General features: G+C 45.4%; 2 protein-coding genes across 6 annotated transcripts in view; both read right to left on the bottom strand.

Annotated features, from left to right (window-relative positions):
• Positions 1 to 954: 954 nt before the first annotated feature.
• Positions 955 to 10,983, bottom strand: LOC121839781 (protein mono-ADP-ribosyltransferase PARP12-like). Of its 4 annotated transcripts, XM_042300357.1 has the most exons (9): positions 9,864 to 10,187; positions 3,664 to 3,789; positions 3,368 to 3,534; positions 3,138 to 3,264; positions 2,975 to 3,056; positions 2,705 to 2,792; positions 2,472 to 2,602; positions 2,155 to 2,306; positions 955 to 2,044 (listed from the first exon to the last, which is right to left on the bottom strand). In XM_042300357.1, exons 3-9 carry the CDS (start codon positions 3,500 to 3,502, stop codon positions 1,077 to 1,079), a joined length of 1,683 nt encoding a protein of 560 aa, XP_042156291.1. In that variant the 5' UTR covers positions 3,503 to 3,534; positions 3,664 to 3,789; positions 9,864 to 10,187; the 3' UTR covers positions 955 to 1,076. The 4 variants fall into 4 exon arrangements, with proteins under 4 accessions (XP_042156291.1, XP_042156290.1, XP_042156292.1 ...); XM_042300356.1 differs by lacking the exons at positions 3,664 to 3,789; positions 9,864 to 10,187 and adding an exon at positions 10,858 to 10,983; XM_042300358.1 differs by lacking the exon at positions 3,664 to 3,789 and having other exon boundaries at positions 9,864 to 10,188.
• A 3,150-nt stretch (positions 10,984 to 14,133) lies between these two features.
• LOC112217024 (transmembrane and coiled-coil domain protein 3) overlaps positions 14,134 to 22,839 on the bottom strand; it is a 36,790-nt gene continuing 28,084 nt past the window's right edge. For both annotated transcript variants that reach the window (XM_042300355.1, XM_024377244.2), the window contains exons 2-6: positions 18,976 to 19,131; positions 18,767 to 18,874; positions 17,932 to 18,608; positions 16,365 to 16,500; positions 14,134 to 16,218 (exon numbers count right to left, since the gene is read on the bottom strand). In XM_042300355.1, the coding sequence (XP_042156289.1) occupies positions 15,916 to 16,218; positions 16,365 to 16,500; positions 17,932 to 18,608; positions 18,767 to 18,874; positions 18,976 to 19,131 (1,380 nt within the window). In that variant the 3' untranslated portion in view covers positions 14,134 to 15,915. The remainder of the gene's footprint in view (positions 16,219 to 16,364; positions 16,501 to 17,931; positions 18,609 to 18,766; positions 18,875 to 18,975; positions 19,132 to 22,839) is intronic.

The raw sequence follows: 22,839 nt of genomic DNA, 5'->3' as shown, positions 1-22,839 counted from the left end.
CGAAAGGGGGTACTGGCTGGGGTTGTGGGTGTACGAGAGGGGGTACTGGCTGGGGTTGTGGGTGTATGAGGGGTACTGGCTGGGGTTGTGGGTGTATGAGAGGGGTACTGGCTGGGGTTGTGGGTGTACGAGAGGGGGTACTGGCTGGGGTAGTGGGTGTACGAGAGGGGGTACTGGCTGGGGTTGTGGGTGTACGAGAGGGGGTACTAGCTGGGGTAGTGGGTGAGCGAGTGAGTGTGCGAGTGTGGGCAGTGCCAGGGGTAATGAGTGTGCGAGAGGGGGCACTGGCTGAAGGAGTAAGTGTGCGAGAGGGGGCACTGGCTGAAGGAGTAGGTGTGCGAGAGGGGGCACTGGCTGAAGGAGTAAGTGTGCGAGAGGGGATGCTGGGTGGCCTAGTGGGTGCATAAAACGGGGTACTGGCTGGGGTTGTGGGTGTACGAGAGGGGGTACTGGGTGTACGAAAGGGGGTACTGGCTGGGGTTGTGGGTGTACGAGAGGGGGTACTGGGTGTACGAAAGGGGGTACTGGCTGGGGTTGTGGGTGTACGAGAGGGGGTACTGGCTGGGGTTGTGGGTGTATGAGGGGTACTGGCTGGGGTTGTGGGTGTATGAGAGGGGGTACTGGCTGGGGTTGTGGGTGTACGAGAGGGGGTACTGGCTGGGGTAGTGGGTGTACGAGAGGGGGTACTGGCTGGGGTTGTGGGTGTACGAGAGGGGGTACTAGCTGGGGTAGTGGGTGTACGAGAGGGGTACTGCCTGGGGTTGTGGGTGTACGAGAGGGGGTACTGGGTGTACGAGAGGGGTACTGGCTGGGGTTGTGGGTGTACGAGAGGGGGTACTGGCTGGGGTTGTGGGTGTATGAGAGGGGGTACTGGGTGTACGAAAGGGGTACTGGCTGGGGTTGTGGGTGTACGAGAGGGGGTATTGGGTGTACGAAAGGGGGTACTGGCTGGGGTTGTGGGTGTACGAGAGGGGGTACTGGCTGGGGTTGTGGGTGTACGAGAGGGGGTACTGGCTGGGGTAGTGGGTGTACGAGAGGGGGTACTGGCTGGGGTTGTGGGTGTACGAGAGGGGGTACTAGCTGGGATAGTAGTTGTACGAGAGGGGGGTACTGGCTGGGGTAGTGGGTGTACGAGAGGGGGTAGTGGGTGTACGAGAGGGGGTACTAGCGGGGGTAGTGGTTGTACGAGAGGGGTTACTGGTTGTACGAGAGGGTACTGGGGGTACTGGCTGGGGTAACGCGTGTATAAGACGGGGTACTGGCTGGGGTAGGTAGTATGTAAGAGGGGGTACTGGATGGGGTAGGTAGTATGTAAGAGGGGGTACTGGATGGGGTAGGGAGTGTAGGAGAGTGGATACTGGCTGGGGTAGTGGGTGTACAAGAGGGGGTGCTGGGTGGGGTAGTGGGTGTACGAGAGGGGGCACTGGCTTGGGTAATGAGTTTATGAGGGAGTTTGCTAAATGAGGGAGTGTAAGACCAATTAGCTTGGTGGTATCCACCAATTGAGAACTTGGGGCTGGCTTCATGATGACTGCAGATTGACTGAATCCCAATTTGGTTCGGGCAGGTTTTGGGAGACGTGAAGGGGGAAGAGAGTTGGTTGGATTAGAGAAAGTGGTGGCTGCTTGAGATGGACTCAAAGTGGAAGTGGATGGAACTCGAGAGTTTTGCAGCGTAGCAGAAGCTGCTGCTTGAATCTGGTTGGATGCTGGGTATTGGACTATGTAAGTGGATTGGATAGAGACCGTTTTTGGTGGAGCTGGAGCCGAAGAGGACAAGTGCATGACGCCATCATCATATCTGATGAGGAACTCGGGGTACACCTGGTGCTTTTCAAACACCACATATATGGATGGGTTCAGGACATTGTCCACACAGCTGTCATAGAAAGTGGGATTTCCCTCGCCTTTTGGAGGGGGGCGACGGAGGTCCGACTTCCCTCGTGTGTAGTCACCAACAAGCACCCAACAAACAAACATGGACCTCACTCCTGAGTGGCTGGTGAAGCAGTGCGAGTACTTGGCATCCCTGGCAAAGTAACTCCCTTAAACAAACAGAGAAGATCATCAGTAAAACAAAATGACTGACTATAATGAGATCATGACTGCTTCTAAAATCTGACTACATTTCTGACAGTTGGTTAACATGAGGTACCTTCGCCATACGTAGTTCCATTGGTTCCACACAGCCTCCAGTCGAAGTTATCTCTGCAAATGGCGTCTACGTGTTTTGGGTCCGTTCCGTGGAAGAGATGTAGCTCCTTGCTGTTTTTACCCCCATTGTTTTTCTTCATCAAATCTCTTTTCCTAAAAAAACAGGGGTAAAAACATTAGCTGCTTCCCCATAATCTTGTTCAAGCCAGGGTTTACTTAGCATTTTGGAAGTAACATGCTAGGATTGTGTGTGAGAGTTTACATAGTGTTTTGGAAGTAACATGCTAGGATTGTGTGTGAGAGTTGATGTAAACATACCACTGGAAGACTTCCCAGAGGTCCCTGTTTTGGACCATCTCGATGCTGGTGATCTGGAAGCCCCTCATGGTCTTGTTGAAAAGTCTCTGGACCTTCTGATAGTCCCTGTCAGAACTCAGAAGAGTGACTGTCTGCAGGAGGGGAAAACAAAATAGTTGTCACTGCAAAAACAAAAAGTTGAACACTAACCTTCCTGTAAGCCTAAGCAGAATAACCACATGTAAACAAGTGACCTTATATCCAATGTCAGGTATGGCAGACTTGTCCCAAAATCCAGGAACATCTCTGAAATTCTGAGAGGAATTGTATGTTCTATTTGTCCTGAGGATAAATATAAAAGAGAACATGACATTCAACACTAAGAAAATAAGTTGCTCAATTGAATACCTATATTTATTCCTCCACTTATTATCCAAATATTGATTATGCAATTGTGAGTGTTTATTAGGTTAAATACAGAACATGGTGACCATCCTCTTAGTTCATCCTCATCCGTACATTACCTGCTGTCTGCAGTTGAAACAAACACAGGACGACGCCTGACCATCCTTACAGTACCGTATCTTTTGTTTTTTTGCGTCATGTCTGTAATTATGAGAATAACTATTTGAACCATGTCTGTTGTAAATTAAATATATTTTGTGCAAGAGTGTTGATGTGTGTTACCTCTGAAACTCAGCTCATAAGACTGCTGGCCTGCAGTGAACTTCACCACAGCACTTTGATCCTCCTGGAACCTTTTCTCAAGGTCTTCACTGGTGATGGATGACAATCTGTGCATCTCTTTCTCTTTCTGTTTATAGAAAAAAACTCTAATTCAAGGGGAACAACAGTTTACCGTCTCTATTATTGTCCTCGTAACACATCAGCCTGTTTGAGTGCTTCACACCACTTACGATGGATGCGTACTGGACCCATTTGCCGTACTCGTCCTCCCAGAACCACACCCACTCTGTGGTGAGTACGCACATGGGCTCGGTCACAGAGGACACTGTGGAGGGACGTTGAACTTCACTGAATCCGCGGCTCATGGCTTCAAAATGTACACAGTTTGGATCCCTCGCTGTGAAGCCATAAGAAAATGCCAATGGTAAAGCAACCAATCCCCATTGCCAATTCCCATTCCAAGAATGTACTTCATTCACACTGTGAAATATTTGTATCTAGTTTAATATGATATAACCTACTGCACCTTTGTATCTTAGAAGAGTCACAGAAGACTCTCGAGATCGTTGTTTTTCTGGCAGAGCAAACGAAGTCTGACCATTCTTCACTTCCCAATTGTAGGGCCTTTTATAGTGGATGCTCCAGCATTAATCTGAACAGACGTTAGGTTTATATAACAGATGTTACAGTTATGTAACAGTGTGTCATGAGACTCTTGTTAGCCAGAAGGACAACATAATATCTTGCCATGGCCTCCATTCACAAAATCGATGCTAGGCTTCTAGTGTTGCTTTGAAAGTTTTATCAAATAAAGTACAACATAGTCCATTATTGTGGATGTACAGTACATGGTTGTATGTTGTCCTATGAGGAGGATATGGTATTGTGTATCTCCTGACAACCTTTAGATCTAGATAAACTCATACCCAGCCAGCTATCCTGGATTCTGCCAGAGTAAAAAAAGGGGCAAAAAGTTCCCCTGATCTCAGGTGTTCTGCCAAAGCAAATGTGGGAAAGTTAAACATCCCAGCAACGCTCTCCCTCTTTAACTTTACCTCCTTGTTTGCAGTACCCCTTGACAGAGAACAGACAGATCTCCTTCCTCACCACAACAAACAACTTGAGGTGCCATAAAAGAAATGCACCCCTCCCCAATGTTAATATTTTCAAACGACCCCCCCTTGTACTGCAGAACAAGTGAACACACTCTCCCCTTATAGAATTAACTAAAAAAAATATATGTCCACAAATAACAATAACTGTAGCGACCTTGTGTTTATAAACCTGGATATCAACTGCCACTTCAGCATGCTTTTGTGGCACAGTCGATGGCTACGGGCCAGAAGGTTGAGGGTTCGCCGACCACCACAGACAAATTAACTTTCCCTTCCTGTTTCAGTAGACCTACACTACGATCAGAACCGGCTGCAGACAATGATTAGCTAGTTGGAAATCTGATTTTCAAAATGTTTATGCTATAATTATATTTGCAACAATTTTCCACCAACAGGTTTCGTGCCAATTTTTTTATTTTATTTCACCTTTATTTAACCAGGTAGGCTAGTTGAGAACAAGTTCTCATTTACAACTGCGACCTGGCCAAGATAAAGCATAGCAGTGTGAGCAGACAACACAGAGTTACACATGGAATAAACAATTAACAAGTCAATAACACAGTAGAAAACAAAGGGGGAGTCTATATACAATGTGTGCAAAAGGCATGAGGAGGTAGACGAATAGTTACAATTTTGCAGATTAACACTGGAGTGATAAATGATCAGACGGTCATGTACAGGTAGAGATATTGGTGTGCAAAAGAGCAGAAAAGTAAGTAAATAAAAACAGTATGGGGATGAGGTAGGTGAAAATGGGTGGGCTATTTACCAATAGACTATGTACAGCTGCAGCGATCGGTTAGCTGCTCAGATAGCTGATGTTTGAAGTTGGTGAGGGAGATAAAAGTCTCCAACTTCAGCGATTTTTGCAATTTGTTCCAGTCACAGGCAGCAGAGTACTGGAACGAAAGGTGGCCAAATGAGGTGTTGGCTTTAGGGATGATCAGTGAGATACACCTGCTGGAGCGCGTGCTACGGATGGGTGTTGCCATCGTGACCAGTGAACTGAGATAAGGCGGAGCTTTACCTAGCATGGACTTGTAGATGACCTGGAGCCAGTGGGTCTGGCGACGAATATGTAGCGAGGGCCAGCCGACTAAAGCATACAAGTCGCAGTGGTGGGTGGTATAAGGTGCTTTAGTGACAAAACTGAGGGCACTGTGATATACTGCATCCAGTTTGCTGAGTAGAGTGTTGGAAGCCATTTTGTAGATGACATCGCCGAAGTCGAGGATTGGTAGGATAGTCAGTTTTACTAGGGTAAGCTTGGCGGCGTGAGTGAAGGAGGCTTTGTTGCGGAATAGAAAGCCGACTCTTGATTTGATTTTTGATTGGAGATGTTTGATATGAGTCTGGAAGGAGAGTTTGCAGTCTAGCCAGACACCTAGGTACTTATAGATGTCCACATATTCAAGGTCGGAACCATCCAGGGTGGTGATGCTAGTCGGGCATGCGGGTGCAGGCAGCGATCGGTTGAAAAGCATGCATTTGGTTTTACTAGCGTTTAAGAGCAGTTGGAGGCCACGGAAGGAGTGTTGTATGGCATTGAAGCTTGTTTGGAGGTTAGATAGCACAGTGTCCAATGACGGGCCGAAAGTATATAGAATGGTGTCGTCTGCGTAGAGGTGGATCAGGGAATCGACAGCAGCAAGAGCAACATCATTGATATACACAGAGAAAAGAGTCGGCCCGAGAATTGAACCCTGTGGCACCCCCATAGAGACTGCCAGAGGACCGGACAGCATGCCCTCCGATTTGACACACTGAACTCTGTCTGCAAAGTAATTGGTGAACCAGGCAAGGCAGTCATCCGAAAAACCGAGGCTACTGAGTCTGCCGATGAGAATATGGTGATTGACAGAGTCGAAAGCCTTGGCAAGGTCGATGAAGACGGCTGCACAGTACTGTCTTTTATCGATGGCGGTTATGATATCGTTTAGTACCTTGAGTGTGGCTGAGGTGCACCCGTGACCGGCTCGGAAGCCAGATTGCACAGCGGAGAAGGTACGGTGGGATTCGAGATGGTCAGTGACCTGTTTGTTGACTTGGCTTTCGAAGACCTTAGATAGGCAGGGCAGGATGGATATAGGTCTGTAACAGTTTGGGTCCAGGGTGTCTCCCCCTTTGAAGAGGGGGATGACTGCGGCAGCTTTCCAATCCTTGGGGATCTCAGACGATATGAAAGAGAGGTTGAACAGGCTGGTAATAGGGGTTGCGACAATGGCGGCGGATAGTTTCAGAAATAGGGGGTCCAGATTGTCAAGCCGAGCTGATTTGTACGGGTCCAGGTTTTGCAGCTCTTTCAGAACATCTGCTATCTGAATTTGGGTAAAGGAGAACTTGGAGAGGCTTGGGCGAGGAGCTGCCGGGGGGGAGGAGCTGTTGGCCAAGGTTGGAGTAGCCAGGCGGAAGGCATGGCCAGCCGTTGAGAAATGCTTATTGAAGTTTTCGATAATCATGGATTTATCGGTGGTGACCGTGTTACCTAGCCTCAGTGCAGTGGGCAGCTGGGAGGAGGTGCTCTTGTTCTCCATGGACTTCACAGTGTCCCAGAACTTTTTGGAGTTGGAGCTACAGGATGCAAACTTCTGCCTGAAGAAGCTGGCCTTAGCTTTTCTGACTGACTGCGTGTATTGGTTCCGGACTTCCCTGAACAGTTGCATATCACGGGGACTATTCGATGCACCACAATAAGGAAAGCATACCCACTGGACACAAACTGGTTGAATCAACGTTTCAATGTAATTTGTCAACGTATTGTGACATGGAATCTATGTTTAAAATACATTGGATTTGCAAAAGGTCATCAATGTAAACTGTTATTTTGATGGTGAAATTTCAACCACAGGACTATGTCATCATGGTAACCAATTTTCAACATTGTCGAACTTTGTATAAAATATGTTGAATTTGTACCTTTGAAACAATGTTAGTTCTTCAACGTTATTTCCACTATAAGAAAAAAACTAACTTAGATTTTTGTTTAAGAGGGAGATGTGAATCCAACATATCAATTATTAATTTGTAGACAAACTGTAATTAAAGCCAGACTAAGTCAGTGGCACAGATGGAACTATCCAAGCAGAAGATACATCTCCTAAAAAAAAATGATATTTGGTTGTGTTGACAAATACAAATAAATATCACTTTTGCAATAGAGTAAATAGCTATATTTGAAAAAATGTAGACAATTAGAGATCACTGCTCCGTTTTTTTGTACAGTATGTATAAACAAGTAATAGTCAGCATATATTTTCATATTTGCTCTTTGAATATAAAGTTTATAAATATGTTAAAAACTTCCAGTGAGAGTATAAGAACAACTCTGGCATTTATCTCAAGACGACATTCACAGCTAAACGACAACAGCATTTCTGACTCATTCTGCCAATCACCTGACAATTACTAGAAAGGAGGAAGTGTGTTTCACAATAATACAATTTCAGAGGAGAGAAATAAAGAAATGGTCAATTGTGAGGCAATTTGGGAACCTATTACTCACAGTGAGACACTTTCTGCAGAAGTGAGATTAGTAAAAAAAAATATATATTTTTAAATACCAGATTGAAACAAACCTTCCATAGTTGGCTGTAGAAAATAAAATTATAGATTGGGAAACTAATAATGATGAGGCAGTGTGAAAAGGCCTATCCCATAAGAGTGATTTCTGTCTCAAATGGTTGAGAGTATGTGGGATTCATTCAACAATTCAGAATAACCTAAGTCGCACTTTACATTTATGTTACACTGATATGTGAACAGGAATTTCTCAACTGAATTGCTCTGTAGATAAACCCATCTCTCATAGCAAAAGTTTGATTTAGTTCTATTCTTTAACTTAGATTTTTAGTTGAGATGGAGACACGAATCCAACATATTAATTATAGATTTGTAGACAAACTGGAATTAAAGACACTAAGTCATTAGCACAGATGGAACTATCCAAGCAGAAGATACATCTCCTTCAAATGTCTGTATTTGGTTGTTTCTAATTTTGTCAGAAAGTTGTTTTCATTTCAAGATAAAGTGTACTGTTAGCCAACTAGCTAATGTTAGCTGGCTGGCTAGCTACGTGTATGATCTGTGTAGTAATATTATTAGTATCTCTGAGCCATTTGCATTGCTAGTAATAGCCTAATGTTAGCCAGCTAACATTGAACCTGGTTGGTTAGCTACCTGCAGATTCATGCAGGGTAGTAACATTATGAGTTGAGATTGTGGTTCATTGTTTAGCTAGCTAGCTAGCTGCATGTCTAAACAAAAGACTCCACTATGCAAATAACTAACTATTTCAATAGAATGTTTATGATGTCACTGCGACAACTGTCGATAGGCGTAGCTGGTAAATTCGCTCTGGCTATCTACTCAGATTTTAGAGCACTCTCGTCTGAGTGTGTCAGAGCGCAGAATAATAACATGAATTTATGAACACTCAACACCCATTGAATATGGTGTCAATAAACGTTGTCAAAAAATATTAATTAAATTGTTGCCAGCAGCACAGCTGCAGTCACCAATGCTCTGGATAACAATAAAACAGCCTAACCAGCTCTGCTCGGGTGAGTAAAATGGTCAATGAGCTGTTCTAGTAGTTAGCAAGATAGCCAAAATTTAGCCAAAATTAGCCAGTTAGCTTGGGTGCTTGACTGCTGCTGTTAGGTCAGAACGCTCAGATCAACCCTACTCCTCGGCCAGAGCGTTGAGTAAGCACTCTGAACGCTCCGAGAGAGAAACGCTCTGAATTTTGGTAAGACAGTCTGGCAACGCTCTGTGTTTACGAACACCCAGAGCACACTCTGGCAATCCAGATTAAATTTAAGAACATACCCATAGAATAAACAAACCTTTAGTCTTGAAATCTTCGGTTGTTAAGTATATAGCCTCACATGTTAATCCTTAAAGTGATGATTGGGGCTAAATCTTAAGTAGGTGTGAACAATGCTGAATGGGTGTAGACAAAGAAGAGCTCTCTAGTAGGTACAAAAACATTCAGGGGCCATTTTCTCAAACGTGAGGTTACAAGTTTATCAACTTTCAAAGCATAATTACTTTCCCATTGTTCCTCAACTGTAGTGTATTATATACTATTTTCTATCTCCGAGTCTCTACTTTTATCCAATGTAAAAAAACATATATTTCAAATTTTGCTACATAAGACCCGAATCGAGCCGGTCATCAAATATAGTACATCTTGTAATTTGTAATGTATCATACGAAATGGGTGAAGGACATCCACAAATTAATACATACCATATGAAATGTAACATGCTGTATCACATGAAATAGATAGAGTGCCAAAGTACCAAAAACATTGATATATGGGAGGCGTATGTAAGCAGGCGAGGAAATGTTGCTAGGTTGCAAGAAAATATGAAGTAAAACCTTCAAACGGGCGAATGTAAACCCGGAGGAAAAAGCACTACCATCCCCTGTGCCCATCAAAAACCACAGAACCCTCCCCAAAGCAATAAAGATGTTAGACAACCCTGCCCGATTTTGGACCATTTCTAAAGTGATCATAGAGGGCAGGCATGAACAAAATGTTAGAATAACAATTCATGTACATTAATTTGGACATAAAACTTCCTGTACAATATATACGTATGCTTACCTTTCACTACTATTATTGCAGTCCTCTAATAGATCAAATGTACACAGGTGAAAATCATTTCAACCATCATTAAATCATTGAGGTTTGTATCATCTAACTTTCGTTTTACCAATATTACGTTTGTTTCCGTTATACACCGAGGTATAAAATAAATCGTTTAGGGCAACAAAAAAAAGTATACATTTCGTCAATGAAATCGGACTATCTACAAACTCAGAATATTTCAAAGCTCCCTGATAAATGCAAATTACTTGTAATACTTTTGAGCTCGGGAATTTTCAGCATGTGCAAATGTTTAATGTCCACGGTTTATAGTGCTTTCAAGACAACTGGGAACTTCAAAAACCACGAGGTTAGTGATATTCAAGTCGGAAAATCGGAACTCGAGGAAGAGGTCCGAGTTCCCGACCTCGAATTCCGAGTTGGGTGAGCTTTCAAAACGATTTTTCCTAGTCTGAGCTCGTTTTTTACTGAGTTCCAAATTGTCTTGGAAGCACTGAAGTCAGAGATTCCCGAGTTCCCAATTGTTTTGAACGCAGCGTGGTTACATGTAGTTGTCAGGCGGGTTGGACGTACTGCGAAATTCTCTAAAACGACGTTGGAGGCAGTTTATGGTGGCGAAATTAACATTAAATTATCTGGAAACAACTCTGGTGGCCATTCATTCAGTCAGCATTCCCATTGTACGTTACTTTAAAACTTGAGACATCTGTGGTATTGTGTTGTGTGACAAAATTGCATAATTTAGAGTGGCCTTTTATTTTTTCCCTTGTCGGAGCTCGTTTTTTTCTGAGTTCCATGTTCTCTTGAAAGTACTGAAGTCAGAGATTCCATAGTTCCCAGTTGTTTTGAACGCGGCATTTCTCTTTGACCAAGCCAATTATATCAACTCCTCCAGGGAGTTGAGTGCAGACTAGAGTTATTAAAATCAACCTCCGGCTCCTTGGAGTCTCTGCAGTCCATGCTTAAAAAATGTACGCTCTTAAACGCTTACCCGATGTTTGTCCTCTGTTGTTGCATGCCTTTCTTTGTTTGAAGAAATCCATACGTTTAAATAAAACGTTAATCAAATACAACCACCTACTGTTTCCGCATTGCAATTGCTCTAAAATGTCAACTCAGCATGCCCCTGTGCCAATTGAATCTCAATGAGGTTGCATTTGATTAACGTTTCATTAAAAAGTATGGATTTCAGCAAACAAAAAATAATGTACTTTATGTATCGACCGCATAGCGACTGGAGGAGTCAGAGGTTCATTATAAAAACTATAATCCGCGTCTGCGTCTACACCTGACACGTCTACACCTGACTATGACTAACAGGGTCGTAAACAAATTTGTGCACAAAACTTGAGAAATAAGCTTTTGGTGCGGTAAATACCTGGGATATTTTATTTTAGCTCATTAAACATGGTACCAACACTTTACATGTTGCCTTTATATTTTTGTTGAGTATAATTATGCAGGTCTGAGTTAAAGTGGGGAAAGGTACAGCTTGTGGATCCAGCGACGATCAAAGTGTTTAACATCACCCTAGGGTTGTGTTGTTGAATTGCACCATAATTCTGCTGCATTACTGTAGACTCACCACTAAGTGGTAGCACATACACACTGAGCCGCAGTGGCACAGCGCAGATGGTTTAAAGGGCCAATGCAGCTATATTTATCTCAATATCAAATCGTTTGTGTAACAACTACCTCACTCATTTTTTATTTATTTAAAACAATGGTCAAAAAGAAAGCTTCTTGGTAAAGAGCCGTTTCTCAAGCAATCATTTTGCCAGGATTGTCTGGGAGTGGTCCGATTGGAGAGGTAAAAATGTCAAATTAGCTGTAATTGGCAGTGAGGTTTGGAACTATTTCTTATTGCTCTATTAACCAATTGCCAAAACTCCATCCCACCAAAACAGGCAGAAATTTCAGGCAGTCTTTTCAAACAGCTCTTACACTAAAAGGGAATTATCATTGCAGTTTTATCCCAACCTCAGTGTAGAAATATTTAAAACACAGAAAAATCTCATTTGTGGCTGCACTGGGCCTTTAATGAAGCTCCCAGTTCCCAGACCTTGGGAGCTGCTGCCAGCTAGTTGATGGGAGTTGGCAGAAACAGGGTACTTCAAAACGCACTGGAGTACAAGCTAAATAATGAAGTTTGCCCAGGGGGAATTGGATAAAACAAGAATGATGCCCAAGATCGTTTGAACACCCTGTATGCAGAACATGTTCACATTATTAATGTCACTAGATTTAAGCTAAACAAATGCCACTGGTCACTGCTTCTTCACAATAACATTCAGACTAGTGGTTTGTTGCAAAATGGTGTACAGTGCTATTTGGTTCATAAGATAGAGAGGAGTGCTGAGGGTAAGTATTCAGACCCCTTGACTTTCCACATTGTTACATTACTGCCTTATTCTAAAATTGATTAAATTGCCCCCCCCCAATCCACACACACACTACCCAATAATGACAAAGCAAAAACATGTTTTTAGAAATGTTAGCAAATTTATAAAAAATAAACACTGAAATATCACATTTATATAAGTAGTCAGACCCTTTATTAAGTACTTTGCTGAAGGACCTTTTGCAGATTACAGCCATGTCTTATTTGGTATGATGCTACAAGCTTGGCATACCTCTATTTGGGGAGTTTCTTCCATTCTACTCTGCAGATCCTCTCAAGCTCGGTCAGGTTGGATAGGGAACGTCGCTGCACAGCCATTGTAAGGTCTCTCCAGAGATGTTCGATCGGGTTCAAGTCCGGGCCACTCAAGGACATTCAGAGACTTATCCTGAAGCCACACCTGCGTTGTCTTGGCTGTGTGCTTAGGGTCATTGTCCTGTTGGAAGGTGAATCGTCACCCCAGTCTGAGGTCCTAAGCAGGTTTTCATGAAGGATCTCTGTACTTTGCTCTGTTCATCTTTACCCTCAATCCTGACTAGTCTCCCAGTCCCTGCCTCTGAAAAACATCCCTACAGCATGATGCTGGGATGGCGCCAGGTTTCCTCCAGACGTGACGCTTGGTATTCAGGCCAGAGTTCAATCTTGGTTTCATCAGACCAGATAATCTTGTTTCTCATGGTCTGAGAGTCTTTAGGTGCTTTTTGGCAAACTCCAAGTGGGCTATCATGTGCCATTTACTGAGGAGTGGCTTCCATCTGGTCACTCTACCACAAAGTCCTGATTGGTGGAGTGCTGCAGAGATGGGAGAACCTTCCAGAAGGACAACCATCTTCACAGAGGAACTCTGGAGCTCTGTCAGAGTGACCATCAGGTTCTTGGTCACTTCCATGACCAAGACACTTCTCCCCCGATAGCGCAGTTTGGCCGAGTGGCCAGTTCTAGGAAGTGTCTTGGTTGTTCCAAACTTCTTCCATTTAAAAACGATGGAGGCCACTGTCTTCTTGGGGACCTTCAATGCTGCAGACATTTTTTGATACCCTTCCCCAGATCTGTGTCTTGCCACAATTCTGTCTCGCCACTCTACGTACAATTCCTTTGACCTTATGGCTTGATTTTTTTTCTCTCAACTTGCCTACCTGGTTAAATAAAGGTGAAATAAAAAAAGTTTGATTTGACATGCACTGTCAACTGTGGGACCTTATATAGACAGGTGTGTGCCTTTCCAAATCATGTCCAATCAATTGAATTTACCACAGGTGGACTCCAATGAAGTTGTAGAAACATCTCAAGGATGATCAATGGAAACAGGATGCACCGGAGCTCAATTTCTAGTCTCATAGGAGAGGGTCTGTATACTTAAGTAAATAAGATTCGTTTTTTTATTTTGAATACATTTGAAAACCTATTTTCTCTTTGTCATTATGGGGTATTGTGTGTAGCTTGAGACAAATTTGACAATTTAATATATTTTAAAATAAGGCTGTAGCGTAAAACAAAATGTGGGAAAAGTCAAAGGGTCTGAATACTTTGAATGCACTGTGTGTGTGTGTAATCGAAAATGTGTCATTTATTACTCCTGTCGACAGCACTGTACGAGCACAGAAAAATACTTCCCCACCCCTGTCAACAGCACCCCCAACCTAAAACATCTCCCCACAGCCATGAATCTACACAGAACATATTGACAAACAGATTAAAAGGTTAATAACGTCACCTTCTGTGCAGAGCCCTCACTCTTTGCATCATCATCTCTAGTAGATAAAGTATAATTGATGACCGGATCAAGAGATCAGTTCAGGGCAGAAATACTCTGATGAATCTTCAGAGGATACGATGAGAAGAGCTCTATGATAAAAAGACTCAATGTTTCTAGAAAAAGAGAATTTATTTTTGTTCTCGTTTTGGAAAACCATAACCGGATTAAACCCAACAGCGTGCAATGCTACTGCCAGGTGATAACATAACGGAATCTAGACACTGGAATCATAGGCCCTGGGCTGTGAATCTGGGATATGGCTCTCTCTCCAGACACAGGGAATAGATTCAGGAATTGGGATAGAGCCAGAACTCTTGAGTAACCAATGGACAGTGTAAATATCAATGGTTCAGGACATGACATATTACACAAGGTGCCAGGCAGCCACATAGACCCAAATTTGGCTTTTTAAAGAGACAGAGACCAAAGCACAGAAAATATCAGGTTTAACACAGAAGCTGCATTGAAAAGGCATCAGGCCTGGCCACTATCATCATCATCATCATCACAGTGATAAGTAGCTTACAGAGTGGGTGGGGCCAGAGCTGCATCGCTCACTTCCCACCTACCCCTCCAATCAGACAATAGCATCAAAGGCATTTAGAACGTTAATTTTGTTCGGTTCTCATTGTAAAAAGGCAAAAAATATTAAACATTTCAGAGAAAACGCATAAAACGTAGTGTTCAAATCTGTCTGAAACATTTGGTATTAGTCAATTCCTTTGTTCAGCCCATTCTGAACAGCGCTTAATTCCTATTTCACGAAAATGACATTATCATCAATATTAAAGGATGAATCACATCTGAGGTTACTTCCCCCCAGGTCCATCAGACTGCCAGATGAGATCACTCGCAGTTAGCATGTTAGCGGCTAAAGGGTCAGTCTATGTAATTCCTATGGGAGAGAGAACACATAACTCTTGGGGTGAATTCACCCCTTATATACTAGACCCGTGGCAGTTCCACTGCATCTGTTAATAGACTATATAAAGTACATAAGACACCATTTATCCACAAACCCGTATACCAGTACACATTCCTTAGTAAAAAAATGAACCACCCTTCACAGGCACAGGCACACACAGGCACACACAGGCACACACACGAGAGAACAATTAATAAAATATTACACTTAAAAAATTAAATTGTCCTGTCTTTTTTTTCCAATTATAAAACATTTCATCACTTGACAGTACAGGTACACACAGACAAAGCTCTCTCACATGGAAAACACCCCCACCCCCTGTACATACACAGACACACAAGTCACATTCCTCTCCGTGTGTGTGTGGATGAATGTGTATCATGGGGGATGGGAGTGAGAGTGTGTGTGGATTAGAAGCAGGGGTCTTCTGGGAGAATTAGTTTTTAATACTGTCAGTGTGTTAGTGTAATAAAGGTGACGCAAGTACGACTCCGCAAAAGACGAGGAACCAATCGGCGGACCCGTTGTTTTTCTTAAAGGTTATACAAAAGCTTATGACCTGCATAGTCCAGTTCAATGTCCTATTGAGATTGACAACCACACAAAGATCAGTGTCCACAATAATACTGTATGTGCCTGGTCCTGCTTCCTCTGTAGCCATCATCTGATTGGTCAGTCCCAGATGTCTTCTTTCCTGTAATTTGTACTGTAGTGGCACACTGGCATCGTTTGGAAACAATTTCCCTCAAGGAGTTCTGTCCAAACTCCAAAAGACAGAGAGGAGGAGAGACACGAGGGTGTTGGGGTGTAAGGCTACATTGTAAACACCGCCCCATTTAATCTATCGCTATGACAACATCACAGAGTTCCAAAGTTCCAAACTCAGTGTGGGAGGCGCCAAACCCACATTGTGAGGGGGACAAACTCAGACTGGGTGGAGCCTAGCTTAACATGGGAGGAGTCTAGCTCAGTGTGGGAGGAGCATGCGTTCCAGGGCACACTGCAGGTGCTCCCAGTTCTTCCAGATGACCACCAGTAGGGACAAACCCATGCAGGTGAAAGCCAGGTGCACGCGGCTCCGCAGGAGGGGCGCGGTGAACTTGGCCGCCGTGGAAACGCACACCAGGATCACCGTGACGATGGCCAGCATGATGTTGATGCATTTCCCCAGCAGCACCTTGGCGTCTGTGTTCTCCACCTGTACCGTCTGCTGCTGCTGCTGCTGGAGCTCCAGCTTAGAGACACGCGTCTGACACGACTCCAGAGCCTCCTGTAAACACAGAAAAACACACGCATTCAGTTAACATTTGACACTCAGGATTAAAGTTACTGACCATATCCAGCTTAGATAGATGTGTAAGGGGCATGTTTGTAGAGGGCATGTTTGTAGATGTGTGTGTCTGTGTGTGTACATACCTGGATGTCCCTAGCTCTCTCGTAGGCCTGGTAAGCCACCTTCTCCTCGATGCTGGCCAGCTCCTGCTTCAGGTTACTGGTCTCATGCTGGTGCAACTCTGTCAGGTCATTTAACTGGTCCTCTAACCGCTCAAACCTATTAGGTAGAGAGAGAGAAGGGGAGAGAGAATGATGAGTCTTAATATTGAATGCACAGCTTCAATTCCAAAGCAAACCTGTGTGTCCATCTCTTCCTTCACCAATGTGTGTGTGTGTTCTCTGTTTGTGGTGTGTGAAGCATTTTCTACATAGGGCTGATGTATCAACACGCCTAAGTTGACAGTATCAACAGCCAACAATATTAAAAACAAGATGATGGTTCAAGGTGGGAAATAGTGAAGCAGGCCTAGATAATCATAAAGTGAAACAGCTAGAACGATGGTGGAGGATGTTGTTGGTGCGTCTGCATGGAGGATGTTGTTGGTGCGTCTGCATGGAGGATGTTGTTGGTGCGTCTGCATGGAGGATGTTGTTGGTGCGTCTGCATGGAGGATGTTGTTGGTGCGTCTGCATGGAGGATGTTGTTGGTGCGTCTGCATGGAGGATGTTGTTGGTGCGTCTGCATGGAGGATGTTGTTGGTGCGTCTGCATGGAGGATGTTGTTGGTGCGTCTGCATGGAGGATGTTGTTGGTGCGTCTGCATGGAGGATGTTGTTGGTGCGTCAGCATGGAGGATGTTGTTGGTGCGTCAGCATGGAGGATGTTGTTGGTGCGTCAGCATGGAGGATGTTGTTGGTGCGTCAGCATGGAGGATGTTGTTGGTGCGTCTGCATGGAGGATGTTGTTGGTGCGTCTGCATGGAGGATGTTGTTGGTGCGTCTGCATGGAGGATGTTGTTGGTGCGTCTGCATGGAGGATGTTGTTGGTGCGTCTGCATGGAGGATGTTGTTGGTGCGTCTGCATGGAGGATGTTGTTGGTGCGTCTGCATGGAGGATGTTGTTGGTGCGTCTGCATGGAGGATGTTGTTGGTGCGTCTGCATGGAGGATGTTGTTGGTGCGTCTGCATGGAGGATGTTGTTGGTGCGTCTGCATGGAGGATGTTGTTGGTGCGTCTGCATGGAGGATGTTGTTGGTGCGTCTGCATGGAGGATGTTGTTGGTGCGTCTGCATGGAGGATGTTGTTGGTGCGTCTGCATGGAGGATGTTGTTGGTGCGTCTGCATGGAGGATGTTGTTGGTGCGTCTGCATGGAGGATGTTGTTGGTGCGTCTGCATGGAGGATGTTGTTGGTGCGTCTGCATGGAGGATGTTGTAGGTGCGTCAGCATGGAGGATGTTGTTGGTGCGTCTGCATGGAGGATGTTGTTGGTGCGTCAGCATGGAGGATGTTGTTGGTGCGTCTGCATGGAGGATGTTGTTGGTGCGTCTGCATGGAGGAAGACTCATGGGGAGAAGTGTCTGAAAGATTAGGTTCTTTTATAACCAGAAATGAGGGTGTGTTTTTGCTTGCTGTATTGATTTGTGCGTGTGTGTGTGTGTGTGTGTGTGTGTGTGTGTGTGTGTGTGTATGCCATTGTGTCTGCACCAACCTATATCTCTCCTCCTGCAGTGTCTGTGTGATGAAGCTGTAGTCGCTCTTGAACTGTCTTTTCAGTGACTCCATGTCCTCGGCCAGCTGTGCCTGGGCCTCCCTAATCTCCCTGACCTCCTCCAGCACCTCCCCCAGCCTCCCCTGAGAGTCCGACCTCCCCGGCCCACCCCCTGACCCCAACCCCGACCCCCCCGCCGGGTTCCCGTTGGAGTCTGCCGACACAGAGGTCCCTATGGAACATTCGTCGTCGCTGGGATACTTGGCCTTGGCAATTGTGGTGGCGCTGCCGCTCAGCGCCCGGGCCCCGCCTTCCGCCTGGAGCCCCGCCCCCGTCTCCATGGAGCTCTTCATGTGGGCGATGTTGTCGGCGCTGCCGAACTTGTTGCGGATGAGGTTGGCGAACTCCCGCGACTTGTTGAAGAAGAAGGGAGGCGAGAGGGAGACCCCGGGGCCGATGGTCTTGACCTTGTCCATTGCCGGGTTGCGCGCGCTGGCCGAGCTGACGTCCCGCAGGCTGCCGTCCTTTTGGCCCTCCTTGCCCCCCTCCCCCCGGGCATCCCTGGGCAGGTGCTTGGCCCCGTTGGCCTCCTCCTTCATACGACGGTGGTACTGCTCCAGCTTCCTCTGCAGCTGGGCGATGCTGTGGGCAGACTTCTGGTTCTTCTTCTCAAACACCTGGCAGACCCACAGGAGAGGCAAAGGGCCAAATTAAAGATCCTGCTAGAATTGCTGCATTTTCTTTAAAAAGAGGCTTGTAAACATTCAGCGCACTTGGCAGATGCAGTTATGTAGCAACATAAAAGGAGAAATCAGTGGGATGTAATTGGACTGACCTGGCGTATGCGTGCCACCTGCTGCTTGTCAGCGTTGTTGACCAGTTTGAGGTACTCTGCCACGTTCTGGTCCCTGGCTGTCTGTTCCACCTTGATCTGCTCTGTCACCTTGGGGGAGGTCAACGAGTCAACACAGAGACTAACACACAGATGGGCCAATGCTCTCGCGCGCTCTCTCACACGCGCGCGCACGCAACACACACACTCACCTTGAGTATCTTCTGCTGCAGGCTGTCGATGGCCAGACGGCCCTTAGTGAAGTCCAGGCCCACGCCCCCGTCAGACACCAGGTTGGACTCTGAGCCCCCCCGCCGCATCGGTACCGGGAGGCTGAGGATGTTGTTCCCATCGCTGCCGCGCTCCGCCTGGACACACACACACACACACACACACACACAGACACACACAGAGAGAGAGAGAGAAACATGTAAGATATTGAGAATGTCACTTCAAAGAGAATGTTTTCAATTCAATTTACACTACAGTAAATGACTCATGTACGTATGATAGGACAGTATGAGCTCAGCCAAGTTTATGGTGAATCTCATAGCAACGTATAGTTAGTAAGATAGATATTGATCATTTTATTGAGTGGTAATTGTTTTATCACACGGTAATACACTGTCATCATAATCTCATCTCTTGTAATGTAAACACAAGCTCCATTTCTAGGACTGTCTCTGTGTGTGTGTGTGTGTGTGTGTGTGTGTGTCTACATTCTTGCGTAGCCGTGTGCCTGTGTGCACGTGTGAGTTTGTGCGCCCTCTAACCCATTCCGGCATTGAGAAAAATAACTGGATAGGAGGAGAGGACAAAAGACGCATGAAAGAGAGCTCCAAGTCTCCTCTCTCTGCAGACTTGAATGGCTCTACTGAGTGGCTAGGGCAGCTGGTAGCCTCTGGGTTTACAGGCGCAGCCTCTGATGCAGAAACGTCTTTGACTGTTAACTACAGGGACAGAGGATGATTACGTAATAAACCAACCTGAGATGCCTGCAGTACGTACAACTGGACTGGATGTAACCTGACTATATAACTACACGGTTACCTTGGCAGCCAGCTTGTCCTCATCTATAATTTACAGGGCAGAGTCAGGGCCCCTTCTCATGTCCAACAGTAACTGATGAAATTAATAAAGCAGGCAACAGCAGCTTTAGCCTACTGGTTCACACGTCGCACCACACACACTTCCATTTCTCTCTCTCTCTCAAGCCCACCACTCAAGCCCAGCACACAGATGGCCCCACCAGTCAGTAACCAGGCTATTCTGCCTGGGTCAGAACCTACACCCACACACACATTATCGAGTCAGCATGGCCAGAGAATTAGCTGACCCTTACATGACTCCCATCTATCCCATCTATCACACACAGACACAGTACACACCACATCCTGCCCACCTCATCTAATCTGGAAGATGGGGGGATTCAAGTATGGTAACTAACATTTTTTTGGAGTCTCAGTCAGTATTCCAAACACGTACAGTCTGAGAAAGAGAACAGACACAGACACCACATAACACAACCATATGCTACAAATGTACATATGGGATGTGTTGTGTTGACTGTCCCCGGGTCAATGCTGAACCCAGGTCAGTATTTATCCTCTGAACCGGGCTGGTATTAAAGCCAGTCAGACTACAATTTCACATGTGTTGTGCAGATGGGCGCATACACACACACACACCAGCATGTGCCCTCTCCCTGAAAAATAATGCATCTCACACTGCAACACAACAACCCATGATGAGGCAGGCAGACACACTGCAACACGACAACCCATGATGAGGCAGGCAGACACACTGCAACACAATAACCCATGATGAGGCAGGCAGACACACTGCAACACAATAACCCATGATGAGGCAGGCAGACACACTGCAACACAACAACCCATGATGAGGCAGGCAGACACACTGCAACACGACAACCCATGATGAGGCAGGCAGACACACTGCAACACGACAACCCATGATGAGGCAGGCAGACACACTGCAACACAATAACCCATGATGAGGCAGGCAGACACACTGCAACACAACAACCCATGATGAGGCAGGCAGACACACTGCAACACAACAACCCATGATGAGGCAGGCAGACACACTGCAACACAACAACCCATGATGAGGCAGGCAGACACACTGCAACACAACAACCCATGATGAGGCAGACACACAGCAACACAACAACCCATGATGAGGCAGGCACACTGCAACACAACAACCCATGATGAGGCAGACACACTGCAACACAACCCATGATGAGGCAGACACACTGTAACAACAACCCATGATGAGGCAGACACACTGTAACAACAACCCATGATGAGGCAGACACACTGCCTGGCGAGAGATAGTTGTTAGTTGTGTGTTCTATGTAGGCTAGAGCTGCTCAGCCTAGCGTGTTTCCCCACAGTCACACACACACAGTCACACACCCACCAGAACAACGTCTCAGTACAGGAAATCACAGTATGACCTCAGCTGAGGGACAACACACACTGGCATCGATGTACTGGATTGTCATAAAAACGTACAAATCAGAACAGAAGAAAAGCCAGAAACAAAGTAATTGTCTGGAGATAAACCTTTCTAAAAGAGGCTTCAGTTGGTGTGAAATTCATGACCAAGTGGTAATAGGACGTAGGCTACTTGAGATTGTCAAACCCATTTAATAAGCCTAGCCCTAGCTAGCATGGATCTGTCCTATCAGTAGAAGGGCGATTCCACGCCAGCAGAGTATTTTGTGTAGGTCGTTGACAAACAAAAAAAGACAATTAAATCTATTTTTATCTCAACTTGTAACACAACAAAATGTAAAAGTAGAGATGGATGGAGAGTTGCAAAGAAAGACAGGGTGAGAGTCAGTGGATGAGAGGGGCCGTCTTGACCCGTTTGTATTATGTGGGTTATAGCCTATAGCCTGTCTGATCTAACCCAGATAGGACTTTTAACATCAAATCATACATCAACCATTCTGCATTCAAATCTATTTTGTTCCCATAGAAATGAATATTCACACACCACTCTAAGATGAATAGGCTATCCATTCTGACCCACATCAGACTGCAGCACACGCATTCTTAACCATTTGTGTGTGTGTGTGTGTGTGTGTGTGTGTGTGAGAGAGAGAGTGTGAGAGAGAGAAAGTCACAATGAGATTGGTGGGATTCAAATAAACAGATTTGGTAAAGAGATGAGACGTTAAAAACGACCCCCCGAGCCGTCGCTCACAGGAACTGACCTCACAGTGGACCCGTCATGACCCCGCCAGCCATTCTACTACAGCATTACCCGACAGCCTAATCACTACGATCTACGACATCACAGGTACTCTGAGTTAAGTAACTGTCACGCCGGAGTCAGTCCCTCTCCTTGTTCGAGCAGCGTTTGGCGGTCGACGTCATCGGCCTTCTAGCCATCACTGATCCACTTTTCATTTTCCATTTGTTTTTTTACACACCTGGTTTCAATTCCCCCATTAAATGCTCATTATTCAACCCTCTGGTTTCCCCCATGTTTGTGTGTGTGTTTGTTTTATTGTTCAGGCTGTTACTGGCGGCTGGGATTATTACTGCCGGGTTTTGTTGTTACGCCAGTTTATTTCGTGGTATCGGTATTTTTCCAGCACCATAGTATTGTGTTTTTACTGGTGTTTTCCTGAATTAAATACCTTGTCCACGCATCTCAGCTCTCCTGCGCCTGACTCCTTTCACTAGTTACCCACAGCCTTGACAGTAACACTGTTGCGGTACCACACCTCTGGTTCATACACAACCAGCCACCTACAGTATCCATACTTGAATCTGACACTGAGAATTCCACATAGCAGATCAGAGGGCAAGGTGGAGATATTACCATTTTGCTTACTGTAGTGTATAGCAGAGCTTCCCAACTCTTTCCAATCTACATGAAGTGCTAATGGACTACTATGGGTATAGGGGTTGTCTGTGGACTGCAGGGCCAGACAGGGTTTATACCCTCCACAGTGTTGAGTGTGATACAAACTAGCCTATCCTTGGTCATTTATAGCACAGCCTCCTAAAACACTGGAGAGGCCAGGCTCACCGCAT

The sequence above is a fragment of the Oncorhynchus tshawytscha genome, linkage group LG17, assembly GCF_018296145.1.
Source record: "Oncorhynchus tshawytscha isolate Ot180627B linkage group LG17, Otsh_v2.0, whole genome shotgun sequence".
Classification (NCBI taxonomy): Eukaryota; Metazoa; Chordata; class Actinopteri; order Salmoniformes; family Salmonidae; genus Oncorhynchus; species Oncorhynchus tshawytscha.
The sequence above is the reverse complement of the archived record's forward strand: the minus strand, read 5'-3'. Positions and strand labels throughout refer to the sequence as shown.